This window comes from Miscanthus floridulus, chromosome 4 (assembly GCF_019320115.1).
Source record: "Miscanthus floridulus cultivar M001 chromosome 4, ASM1932011v1, whole genome shotgun sequence".
Taxonomy (NCBI): Eukaryota; Viridiplantae; Streptophyta; class Magnoliopsida; order Poales; family Poaceae; genus Miscanthus; species Miscanthus floridulus.
Genome location: NC_089583.1, coordinates 7,310,344 through 7,322,068, shown reverse-complemented (window position 1 = coordinate 7,322,068; position 11,725 = coordinate 7,310,344). Strand labels below are relative to the sequence as shown.

The 11,725-nt window shown below is 52.5% G+C and overlaps 1 protein-coding gene across 1 annotated transcript; it reads right to left on the bottom strand.

Annotated features, from left to right (window-relative positions):
* Positions 1-2,013: 2,013 nt before the first annotated feature.
* Positions 2,014-11,233, bottom strand: LOC136547986 (transcription factor PHYTOCHROME INTERACTING FACTOR-LIKE 13-like). The gene is made up of 9 exons (XM_066539659.1): positions 11,016-11,233; positions 10,793-10,882; positions 10,172-10,694; positions 9,969-10,073; positions 9,818-9,883; positions 9,657-9,722; positions 9,233-9,544; positions 8,986-9,154; positions 2,014-2,752 (listed from the first exon to the last, which is right to left on the bottom strand). The coding sequence occupies exons 1-8, from the start codon at positions 11,231-11,233 to the stop codon at positions 9,026-9,028; spliced, it is 1,509 nt and encodes a 502-aa protein (XP_066395756.1). The 3' UTR covers positions 2,014-2,752; positions 8,986-9,025.
* Between the last annotated feature and the right edge of the window lie 492 nt (positions 11,234-11,725).

Below are 11,725 nucleotides of genomic sequence, written 5' to 3'. Positions count from 1 at the left end.
TATCTATCCTAAGAAAAGTACATTCAAGATCTTCTTGATCGTTCTTCCCTCACTGATCATCGCACTGTTGAGACTCCCATAGAGCTTAATCTTCATCTTCGCACAACTGATGGTGAACCTCTCACTGATCCCACTCGATATCGTCATATTGTTGGGAGTCTTGTCTATTTAGGTGTGACTCGTTCTGACATTTCATATGTTGTGCACATTCTTAGTCAGTTTGTTTCCGCTCCCACTCACCTCCACTATAGTCATCTTCTTTGTGTCTTGCGTTACCTTCGTGGGACCATTACTTGTCGTCTGTTCTTCCCACGCTCTAGCTCTTTTCAACTCCAAGCCTACTCCGATGCTACTTGGGCTAGCGACTCTTCTGATCGTCGCTCTCTTTTAGCCTATTGTGTTTTTCTCGGTGATTCTCTCATTGCTTGGAAGACTAAAATGCAGACCACGGTTTCTCGTTCGAGTGTAGAGGCTGAGTTGTGAGCTATGGCTCTTGCGACAGCAGAGGTTACTTGGTTGCGATGGCTAATTGAGGATTTTGGTGTTTCAGTTTCTGTGCCAACTCCTCTCTTGTCTGACAGTACCGGTGCTATCAGCATAGCTCGTGATCCGGTGAAGCATGACCTCATCAAGCATATCGGTGTCAATGCGTCTTACACTCGGGCACAAGTGCAGGATGATGTCATTACTCTTCGCTTTTGTGCCTTCGGAGCTTCAGTTGGCTGACTTCTTCACAAAGGCATAGACAAGAGCTCAACATCGTTTCTTTCTCTCCAAACTCAGTTTTCGTGATCCACCTGGGTTTGAAGGGGGGTGTTAGATATAGATGTATAGGTGTCTTTGCTATTTCCTCTTTGTGTAAGGGCTTCTATGCATCTATGCCCATATACATATTTGGGCTGAAGCCCACCGGAATGCATTGAGTTCAGGGCGGTTATAAAGCCTGTTCGTTTGCTCGTAAACAATCGTAAATTTCCAGCCGGGAACAGTGTTTTTCTCTCACACCAAACCAACCAGCAGTAAATAATCCACGATACGATACGGCCTCCCGAACAGGCTGATCGAGGTCATAATTTTTATACTACTTGCGGTGCACACTTGTGACTTGTCTTGCCATATGAGCGATTACCACACAAATCCAGCTGTATTTTCAGTTCAGATCTGCCATCTGCTAGAATCTGGTGGCAGACACGTCAGCAAGCGACGCCGAATCTGCGTCTGCCGTGTGCTGGCAACAAAGTTAGTTACTCAAATACCACTAATTGATCCCGGCTATGACAAAAGGTTTCGTGGCGAAACCATCTTTTTGTATATTTTTTTGTCCAACAGTTTCTTTTAAATTTTTCCCCGGGGGAAACACTTTTTTTTGTCCAACAGTTTCTTTTTAAATTCTTTATCCAACTGTTTCTTTGCTGAAGATACGCGTTTACTGGCCATCAGCTCCCATCCCAAGATGCTCCTCGTCACTTGATCACGAGAACCAAATCACAGACCATTCGGCTCGCTGAATCTTGACTGAAATTGGTTGAAAAATACTGTTCTAATGAAATGTTGTGAGAGAAAAACACTATCCGACTGAAAATAAAAAAGCCGAACAAACGGAATATAAGGTAAGCCGAACGGGGTAAATGCAAAAACCAAGTTCCTATCTCGAATGAAAGCAACCGAGACGATCGCACATACTACGCACCACAAACAATATGCAAACGAGATTGTTCAGCCCGTCACTGTCCTAATTAACTTAGGACAAGGAAAATGCGCATCATTACACGTACGGCGATGATGCAAGATGCAAACAAGTACTGTGGTCTGGGGAGATGAGATCCATACACATGTGGCGGGCAAGGCATCATCAATCGATGCGCGGAATTCTCGCAGTTTCTTCGCATGTCCAATTTATGTCGATGTGTGCTTCATCATTCATTCATGCACGAATCCAGCATGATTCTGTTGTTTAGTCATCCGCCTCCAGTGGATGCAATGCACAATCTTGATTTTGCGAGAACAAAAAAAAATGATTTCAATGAATTTTTGAACAAATTCAGTAATCTTGGCCCTTTACTGTTCTCAAAATGAAATTTTCATAGATATAGTAACTCCGAGCAGAAAACCCGAGTAAATTTCTATTTACAGCCGATAACCAGTTCTTGCCCTCGCAGAACTAGTAGCTCCTCAAGTAAAAATTTGCAGCTGGGACTCACCAGACGCAGCAGAGCCTCATCACTTCATCAGGCTCAAATGTAACAGCAGTGTAAGGGTAACATCATCGAAAAGAGGAGAGGAACTGCGACTCTTGCATTGTACTGCATCATTGTGCTTCTGACATTTGCTACCAATAGAATCAAGCATGTCACCTCACTTCCATCCACCACGTCCACAGCATCATAAGCAGGAGTGCGCGCGTCTCCTCTCCTGATGGGGCTGATCCATCCATCCTTGCCGAGTTCGCCTCCTGTAGACCGATGAGTCCTTCCACAAACTGAAAAGGTGATGGTCAAGTCTCCAGCACTATTTATTCTTCAGATAAGAGCCGTATCATGTCGGCATGGTGGCGCTGCACGCTGCGTACGTGTTGGCTGCTCAGAGGTTCCCAGATGCTCAAGCTTGCACGATCTGCCTGCCCATGGCCTTACAACACACTGCGTGCGTCTTAATAATAATCCAAATTGATTCTTGTAGGAGGACCACCTGCGTGCTCTGACTTCTTCTGTTCATTCATTCCCCCTAGCGGCGTGTGCTTGACGGTTCATCACTGCATACATAGCAACAATGTCAAAGATGATCAGAAAAAGAACTTAATTTTGTCACCAAAATATTCTATACATTGATTATGTTATAGGGAATGCAAGTGAATTTTATATGCCAAGAGATACTCTATTTCTCGCCGGTACTAGAATGCAGCATACATGTTGGTTTAACCCTGACATCTTATATTATGGTTTGGGGTACTCAATCTTGGGGAACAAAATTATGCAGAACATGGGTATCAAATCAGGAACATCTATCATATGGCCAAGCCTTATTTAATATCATTAGCTCAGCATTGTTAAGTAACCTGCTGATTCTTGTGTGAACGTGCGGCAGGGGCAGGCACCGAAAGGGCTCCCTGCTGCTGCATTGTAGCCGCTGCAGGAGCAGGCGCCAAAAAGCTCCCCTGCCGCACTGTAGCCACAGCAGGGGCAAGCGCCAAAGTCAGCTCTGTTGTCACATCTAGTCACTGTAGCAGCATGTCAGCCTGACATGTCTGTGCACTAGAATTAGATGGATATAGTTGTATATATAGCTTTCAACTGCAACTCAGTAAAGAGAGCGAGTTCAGTTTTGTCATCTCCTCTGCAGAGCTCCGACCAACGCTGGTGCTTATGCTGTGTGTGCGCGCGCTCTGTTCTCCATCCCTTCTTCTACCTCTAACCATAGTGTGTGGTCGGCAACGCCGGAGAGTGGTCAGCTCACCCATTCCGAAGATCCAGGGGCCAGCAAGTGGTATCGAAGCCATACAAGCGCCATCGCCGGACTAACCGCTGACGATGGCGGACAGTTTGGAGATGGACGACAGTAGCGACGCTGTTGTGGCTGCCCAGCCACGACAGGAGGTCGTTGTGGGTAGAGTACAAGAGGTCAGCTGCACCAGTTGGCCGACGCTGACTCGCACCAACTATGGCGAGTGGGCGGTGACCATGAAGGTTAAGCTCGGAGCCCGACGGCTCTGGAATACTGTTGACAAAGACACCGACAACGAAGAAGATGACATGTCAGCGTTGGAGGCTATCCTCGCTGCTATGTCAGCGGAGTACAGGGAGCCGTTGGGGGCGAACAACTCTGCTAAGAAGGCGTGGGAGGCCATTGCAGCGATGCGCGTCGGTTCCGACCGCGCAAAGAAGGCGACGGCCCAGCTGCTGAAGCAGAAGTACGCCAACCTCAAGTTCAAGGATGATGAATCGGTGGAGGACTTCTCCCTCTGCCTACAGACGCTTATCAGCAAGCTGAGGAGCCACGACGTCACCATCGTCGAAGAAGAAGCGGTCTCCAAGTATCTCCACTCCGTGCCGGCGAAGTATATCCAGATCGCTCTCTCTATAGAGACGATGCTGGACTTATCCACCCTCACCATTGAGGATGTGACAGGCCGTCTGCGGGTGGTGGACGAGCGCCTGGGGCAGGCGACAGCAACGACGGACAGCGACAAGCTGCTGCTGACAGAGGAGAAGTGGACTGCCCAGAGGAAGAAGTCCGGGGAAGCCTCCTCCAGCCGCGGTGGCGATGCCAAGCGCCGCGGCAAGGCTTCTTCGGAGAAAAAGAAGGTCGACCCCTACGCCTGCCGACGCTGCGAGAAGACGGGCCATTGGACAAAGAAGTGCCCAAATCGTAGGTAGAAGAAGGTTGAGGCTCATCTGGCACAAGCTGATGATGATGACGACGATCTGTGCACTGCACGACGTTGAGGCCAAGGAAAAGGGAGAGGGGATGGTGGTGAAAGGGTCTGGGAAGGCTCTGAAGGCTGTCAACCTCGACGACCCGCGGGCCCAAGTCCATCTCGGACGTGTGGACGACGGACAGGAGCAGCGATGGTACCTGGACTCCGACGCTAGCAACCACATGATAGGCTCCAAGGCAGCCTTCTCCGAGCTCGACGACGATGTGACCGGCACGGTGAAGTTCGGTGATGGCTCAAGGGTGGCGATGCAAGGGTGCGACACCATCATCTTCAGGTGCCAGAACGGCGAGCACCACGCGCTAACGGATGTATATTACATCCTGCAGCTGCGTTCAAGCATCATCAGTATTGACCAGCTGGATGAGCGCGGCAGCGAGGTACTGATCAAGGACGACGTCCTCAGGATCAGGGATTAGAAGCAGCGGCTTCTTGCCAAGGTGAAGAGGTCCCAGAATCGGCTGTACCTGCTCGACCTCAAGGTGGAGCAGCCCATCTGCTTGGCTGCACGGCGCACGTAGGAGCCGTGGCTGTGGCATGTCCGGTATGGACATCTCATCTTCGACGCTCTTGATCGGCTGAAGAAGATGGTGACTGGGCCACCTCACATCGAGCACGCAGGCGAGCTGTGTGACAGCTGCCTGGCCAGAAAGCAAAGAAGACTGCCGTTTCCGAAGACGGCGAAGTACCTCGCGGCAGAGACCCTCGAGCTGGTCCATGGTGACCTCTGTAGGGCGATCACGTCGGCGACGCCTGGTGGGCGCAAGTACTTCATCTTGCTGGTGGATTACTGTAGCCGGTACATATGGCTGCAGCTTCTGACCAGCAAGACCGAGGCGGCGAAAGCGGTCAAGCAGTTCAAGACGCGCGCGGAGGCGGAGAGCAGCAAGAAGCTACGCGTGCTGAGGACTGATCGCGGCGGCGAATTCACTTCGGTGGAGTTCGCTGCGTACTACGCGGATCAGGGTGTGGTGCGACACCACACCGCGCCGTACTCGCCACAGCAGAATGGTGTGGTGGAGCGGTGGAACCAGACGGTGGTCGGCATGGCTCGATCCATGATGAAGGTCAAAGGCATGCCGACAAGGTTTTGGGGTGAGGCGGTGACCACGGCGGTGTTCTTCCTCAACTGCGTGCTCACCAAGACCCTGAAAGGTAAGACGTCGTTCGAATCTTGGTATGGACACAAGCCGAGCGTGTCCTTCCTCTAGACATTCGGCTGCATTGGCCACGTCAGGAAGACGAAGTCGGTCCTCAGCAAGCTAGAGGACAGGAGCACACCGATGGTGCTCTTGGGCTACGCGGAAGGTAACATGACGTACCGGCTCTACGACCCACACGGAGGCAAGGTGGTTCTCTCGCGCGACGTCGTGTTCGACGAGAAGGCGGTCTGGGATTGGGACAGTCCAGGCACGGGGGAAGCTGACAGCTTCACCAGCACCTTCGTCGTCGAGCACTTGGTCATCCACGGTGGTGGAGACGCTGGAGTGAAGGTGTCGACCACTCCAGCAACAGAGCCGAACACTCCTAGGACGGTGCCGAGCACTCCAGGAGTGGTGCCGAGCGATCCTGCAGTGGTGTCAACAACTCCAGGACGGGTGCCGAACGCTCCCATAGCGGAGCCGTGCCGAGCACTCCAAGACTGGTGTTGAGCACTCCAGGAGTGGTGACGAGCAGTCCAGGAGTAGTGTCGAGCACTGTAGCCAGGGTGCTGAGCACTCTAGGTGCTGTGCTGACCACTCCGGCGGAACAGGGGACTCCATCGACGTCTATCGAGTTCGCCTCACCTCCAAACGACATCACTGAGTTCGTGAATGCCTTTCACAACGATGAGGAGGTGCGGTTCCGCAGGCTGGACGACATCATCGACGACACAGGGTCCTCAGGTCTGGCGGGTCGACTGCTCAATGACCCAGAGCTGCTTCTCGTCAGTGCAGAGGAACCACCCACATTCGCGCTGGGCGAGTGCGATGCAAATTAGCGACGGACGATGCTGGTGGAAATGAAGGCGATCGAGAAAAACGAGACTTGGAAGCTCATCGATCCACCTCCAGGATGCCGTCCGGTCGGACTGAAGTGGGTGTACAAGGTCAAGCGGGACGAGCGCAACGCCATTGTCAAGCACAAGGCGCGCCTCGTCGCCCAAGGCTTTGTCCAGCGCAAGGGCATCAACTTCGAGGAAGTCTTTGCGCCAGTAGCGCGCACGGAATCTGTCCGACTATTTCTGGCTTTGGCGGCAGCGAAAGACTGACGCGTCCATCACCTGGACGCAAAATCGGCATTCCTCGACGACGAGCTGGCAGAGACGGTCTTCGTCAGGCAACCTCCAGGTTTCATCATCAAGGGAGCAGAGCACAGGGTACTCCAACTGCGCAAGGCGCTCTACGGGCTGCGGCGGGCCCCACGAGCGTGGAACACCAAGCTTGACGCCACGCTAGGCGAGCTTGGGTTCACGCGGTGCGCAACCGAGCACGCGCTCTACACGTGATGACAAGGGAAGGAGGCGCTCATGCTCGATCAGAGCGCGTATGCCTCGAAGCTGTTGGAGCGGAGCGGCATGGCTGAGTGCAAGCCGTGCGTGACTCCGATGGAGGAGCGGCTGAAGTTGACGAAGCCCAGTACCGCGGCGAAGATAGATACAACACTCTACCGGAGCATCGTTGACGGTCTACGCTACCTAGTCCACACGAGGCCGGACATTACGTTCGTTGTGGGCTATGTCAGCCGTTTTATGGAGGATTCCCGAGAGGATCACTGGGCTGTGGTAAAGCGGCTGCTGTGCTACGTCAAGGGGGCGGTGGATCAGGGGATCGTCTTCCCCAAAACCGGTGGAAGTAGGCTGCAGCTCACTGTGTTCAACGATGCAGACATGGCGGGGGACATCGACGAATGGCGGAGCACCTCTGACGTGCTCGTCTTCCTCGGATCGGCTCCAATCTCAAGGTTGTCGCTGAAACAGAAGGTGGTGGCACTGTCAACATGCGAGGCAGAGTAAATGCGGCAGCCACAGCGACGTGCCAACTTCTATGGCTGCGCCGGCTGCTGAGCGAGCTGACCGGTGTGGAAGCTCACCCACCAGCACTGATGGTGGACAACCAGCCCGCCATCGCCCTCGCAAAGAATCCGGTTCTCCATGACCAGAGCAAGCACATCGACGTCAAGTTCCACTTTCTCAGGGACTGTATCGATGGATGGCAGATCGTCATCGAGTTCGTCGAAACTGGTCGGCAACTCACGGACGTCCTCACCAAGCCGCTTGGGCGTCTTCGGTTCACGGAGCTGAAGAAGATGATCGACATGGAGGGGGTTCTAGGGTTAGCAGCAGGATTAGGGGAAGAATTGTTAAGTAACCTGCTACTCCCCTGTGTGAACGCACGGCAGGAGACAGGCGCCGAAAGGGCTCCCTGCTGCTGCACTGTAGCCGCTACAGGGGCAAACGCCGAAAAGCTCCACTACCGCACTGTAGCCACAACAGGGGCAGGCGTCAAAGTCGGCTCTGCTGTCACATCTAGTCACTGTAGCAGCATGGCAGCCTGACATGTCTGTGCACTAGGATTAAATGGGTAGAGTTATATATATAGCTTCCCACTGCAACTCAGTAAAGAGAGCGAGTTCAGTTTTGTCATCTCCTCTGCAGAGCTCCGGCCAATGCTGGTGCTTGTGCTGTGTGTGCGCTCTGTTCTCCCTCCCTTCTTTTACCTCTAACCATAGTGTGTGGTCGGCAACGCCGGGGAGTGGTCGGCTCACCCGTTCCGAAGATCCAGGGGCCAACAAGCATCATATCAGACAAATGCGCAGGTCTAATTTATGAATCCTTTCAGAGATAATGCTAACCATGTTGGTTGTTGATACTGTCATACAGATAGAATAAAAGAACTAAGGAAGCAACTCATGATGCTAGTTGTGTGCACTAGTTGCTGCCGTGATGCAATGCAAGTTCTTGTTGCACTCCTTATCCTGCCCCGTTCGGCTTGCTGAAACTTGGCTGAATTGGCTGAAAAACACTGTTCTGGCTGAATTGTTGTGAGAGAAAAACACTGTTCCGGCTGAAAAAACAAGCTGAATAGTGCGGATTATAAGGTAAGCCGAACGGGGCCCCTGTCGGCATCAACAAAGTAATGCTGTACCGAATTGTTTGTGAACTAATCCACTTGTTTCCGCTAATTTGACGGAACAGTCCAATGAATGCAACAGGGACCGAGCAAAGTGGATGTACAACCGCCGCAGCCTAGTTCATCTAGGCATCTACTGATATGATAGGGCTGCAAGCTTCCAAAGAAGAACTAAATGTCAAAAACTGATCTATATAGTTTCTAGTGGTCGTATCAGTTCAAACGACGACAAGGTTTCTTCTAAGAAACCAAATCAGGACAACTTGATATGCTCCAACTTGGGACGCAATAGATAAGTTGGCTGAAGCGCTAAAGGAAATGATCACGCGTACAATTCAACGCGGTTAAACTAGCACTTGTGATAGTGTATCGCAATGAAGATCATATGTATACAGAAACCTTTGCATTCCAATTTACCAATAACAGAAACTGTACACTGACCTGGAAAAACACTTTACTGTAGTGTGGACCTGTGGCGGTCTTATGTTCCAGTTCCATCAAAGGATGATGGTAGGTCGGTCCCCAAAGCCGGCGCTGCAGTGCCACTCAGTAGCTCTTGAATCTCATTCACTTGTACCATCTGTGGTCCATAGCCAAATAAACTTGGCACCTGCAAGGATTTTGGGACCCTGAGATAAGCTTGGTGATTCAGAGGAACATGAAGGATTTGTGAAATTACGACAATAACCTGTGGCGGTGTTGACAGTGCATCATTATCATTAGGATGAAGGAAGGGATTTCTCAGCAGGGCCATGCGATTCCGTTGAGCTTGGTCTGTTACACTGGGTGCATTGGTAGGAGGGGGAGGGGGTAAGATCTGAGGCATCTGATTCGACAACGGGTTGTTCATGAAGGGTGGTGTTACCCTCTGCATCTGGCTCAGGAACTGCACAGCTGGTGGTGGCATCCGCGCGGAATTCAAGCCCATGGTCATCGGAGGCATGAACTGGTGAGCACCCGGGATCATCATCGGCGCCATCCCAGTAGACATCCACATGATCTGAGGAATGGAAACATATCGGTATACATGCCGAGATGACGGAAGTGATCAGGAAGGTTACAATGCAGTATATATGCAGACCAGACCAATTGGGAAGTGTATTTTTTCAGACCTGAACTTGCATTTGGAGGGACTTCAAGTACTCAATTGCCTCATCTAGTATCGACGCTTTGTCGGTCTGAGCAATCGTCGGAATCAGCACAGCACTACTGTTAGAACAGAATCAAATTGCACAAAAGCACCTTGTTGCAGTGCTAGAAACTGTTTCTTCACCTTGTTGCATTGAGGCACGAGTTCCTGCAGAGCTCGCATCTTTTCGTTGATTCGGTCCCTTCTCCTCTGCAGCATACATCAACCAAATCAAGAACACAACCATGGTATATAGCTGCAAATGGCGTGGCCAGGTGGAGGTCTCAAGACTTACCCGCTCCGACCTGTTGTGGACCTCGGCGGCGCGAGTCCTGCGCTTGTTGGACGCAGGCCGCCTCGACGACGGCGGGGCCTCGTCGACGGTGTCGAAGTCGGCGTCCTGCAAATGCGTTTCTTTTCTCTCACGAACTGAAGCGGAATTTTATGCAATCTGAACTGAACCCATTGGCCGGAGCAACAGAGAACGAGGAACACAACCTCGTCGAACTCGTCCCTGCTCCTCTTGGGCAGCGCATTGCTGTTCCAGCCGATGGACGTGGACGCGCCGGCGCCGGCGCCCGCGGCCGCCGGGTCGTCCAGCGGCATCGGCAGCGCCACCGCGGCGACGCCGACGTCGTCGATGTCGTCGTCCAGGTGCAGCGCCGCGGCGACGAGGTTGCTGCCGCAGAAGCTGGAGCCGACCTCCCCGGCCGTCCGGCTGGACCCGGCGCCGCTGTTCCCGCTCTTGGCGGGCGGCCGGGACACGCCCACGCCCGAGGCGTCGGCGCCCACCATGCTGCCGTCGGCCTGCGCGATGCTCTGCCAGAGCTGCGAGTACACGTCCCCGCCCAGCGCGCCGCCGCTGCACGGGAGCCACGGCAGCGCGGGCGCCTGCTCCCCGGTGACGCCGCTGGCGCCCGTATTGCCGGCGCCGACCTGGACCAGCGGGTGCCGGTGGTGGTGGTGGTGCGCCACGACGGCGCCGTCCTGCCACAGCAGCTCCACGAGCTCGCCGTCCGGGCTGCGGTTCGTTCCACGCGAACGGGGGAGGGTCAAGTCAGGGACTCGAACGGGACGCGGATAACGAAACGCAAGAAAGCAAATGGGAACTCTGGTTACACGAAAGGGGCCGCCTTGTGGCTCGTCGCCGGTCTCTCGCCGCCGTCCATGGCGAGCAGCCACTTCCTGGACCCGGAGGCGCCCAGATACCTGACGCACATACCGGATCCCCGTCAGTCAGTCACGAGATGGATGGATGGCACAGAAGAAGCAGCGGAGGAAGAGACAGATAAAACAACTACTACTACTACTAGTGTGATCAATCAACGAGGTGAGCTCTGACCTGCTTGCAACCTCTTGTATAGATGGATGGATGGAGCTCTGCTGCGCTGCAACTGCAACTTGTATGTCGTACGAATAATGGATAATACCAGTGGAGCCCCGATCGGAGGCGCCGGCGCCGCAAACTGAAACCCGTGGGCTGCTTCTGCTTGGATTGGAGAGAGGCGCAGCACAGTCTCTCGGAGCTCCAGCATTTGTATGGAAGGGAGGAGTTGACATCGCTGTCAGGATCTTTGGGCCAGGACTCATCGCTCTCACTCGCCCCTCGGAATTTTAGAGTTACTCCCCTAAAGTTTACTTTCAATTTAGATACATACATATATATTAAATATAGACTAAAAAAATAATTAATTATACGATTTATGACTAATTTACGAGTTAAATCTTTTAAGCCTAATTAGTTTATAATTTGGAAATATTGTGCTATAGTACCACATGTGCTAATAACGGATTAACTAGACTTAATAAATTCGTCTCGCGAATTACCGATGGATATCAAACATCCTATGCGATACCTTATATGACTTTTGATGTGATACCCCAAAACTTTACACCCTGAATTAAAACACAGCCTCGCTCTCTCCTATCCTCTGTAGTGCAGCGTCGCTGCATCTGCCTCTGCCAGGCCTTGTTTAAATCCAGATATAAAGTTTTAGGTATCATATCGGGTGTTATATGGGATGTCGCATGGGGTGTTCGGATACTAATAAA

Coding starts and splice junctions, on each gene's coding strand:
- LOC136547986 (XM_066539659.1), bottom strand. CDS start 11,233: ATGTCAACTCCTCCCTTCCATACAAATGCTGGAGCTCCGAGAGACTGT. Junction 10,074..10,171: donor GCAGGGACGAGTTCGACGAG/GTTGTGTTCCTC, acceptor ACGCATTTGCAG/GACGCCGACTTCGACACCGT. Junction 9,545..9,656: donor CCCTCCAAATGCAAGTTCAG/GTCTGAAAAAAT, acceptor TCCATTCCTCAG/ATCATGTGGATGTCTACTGG.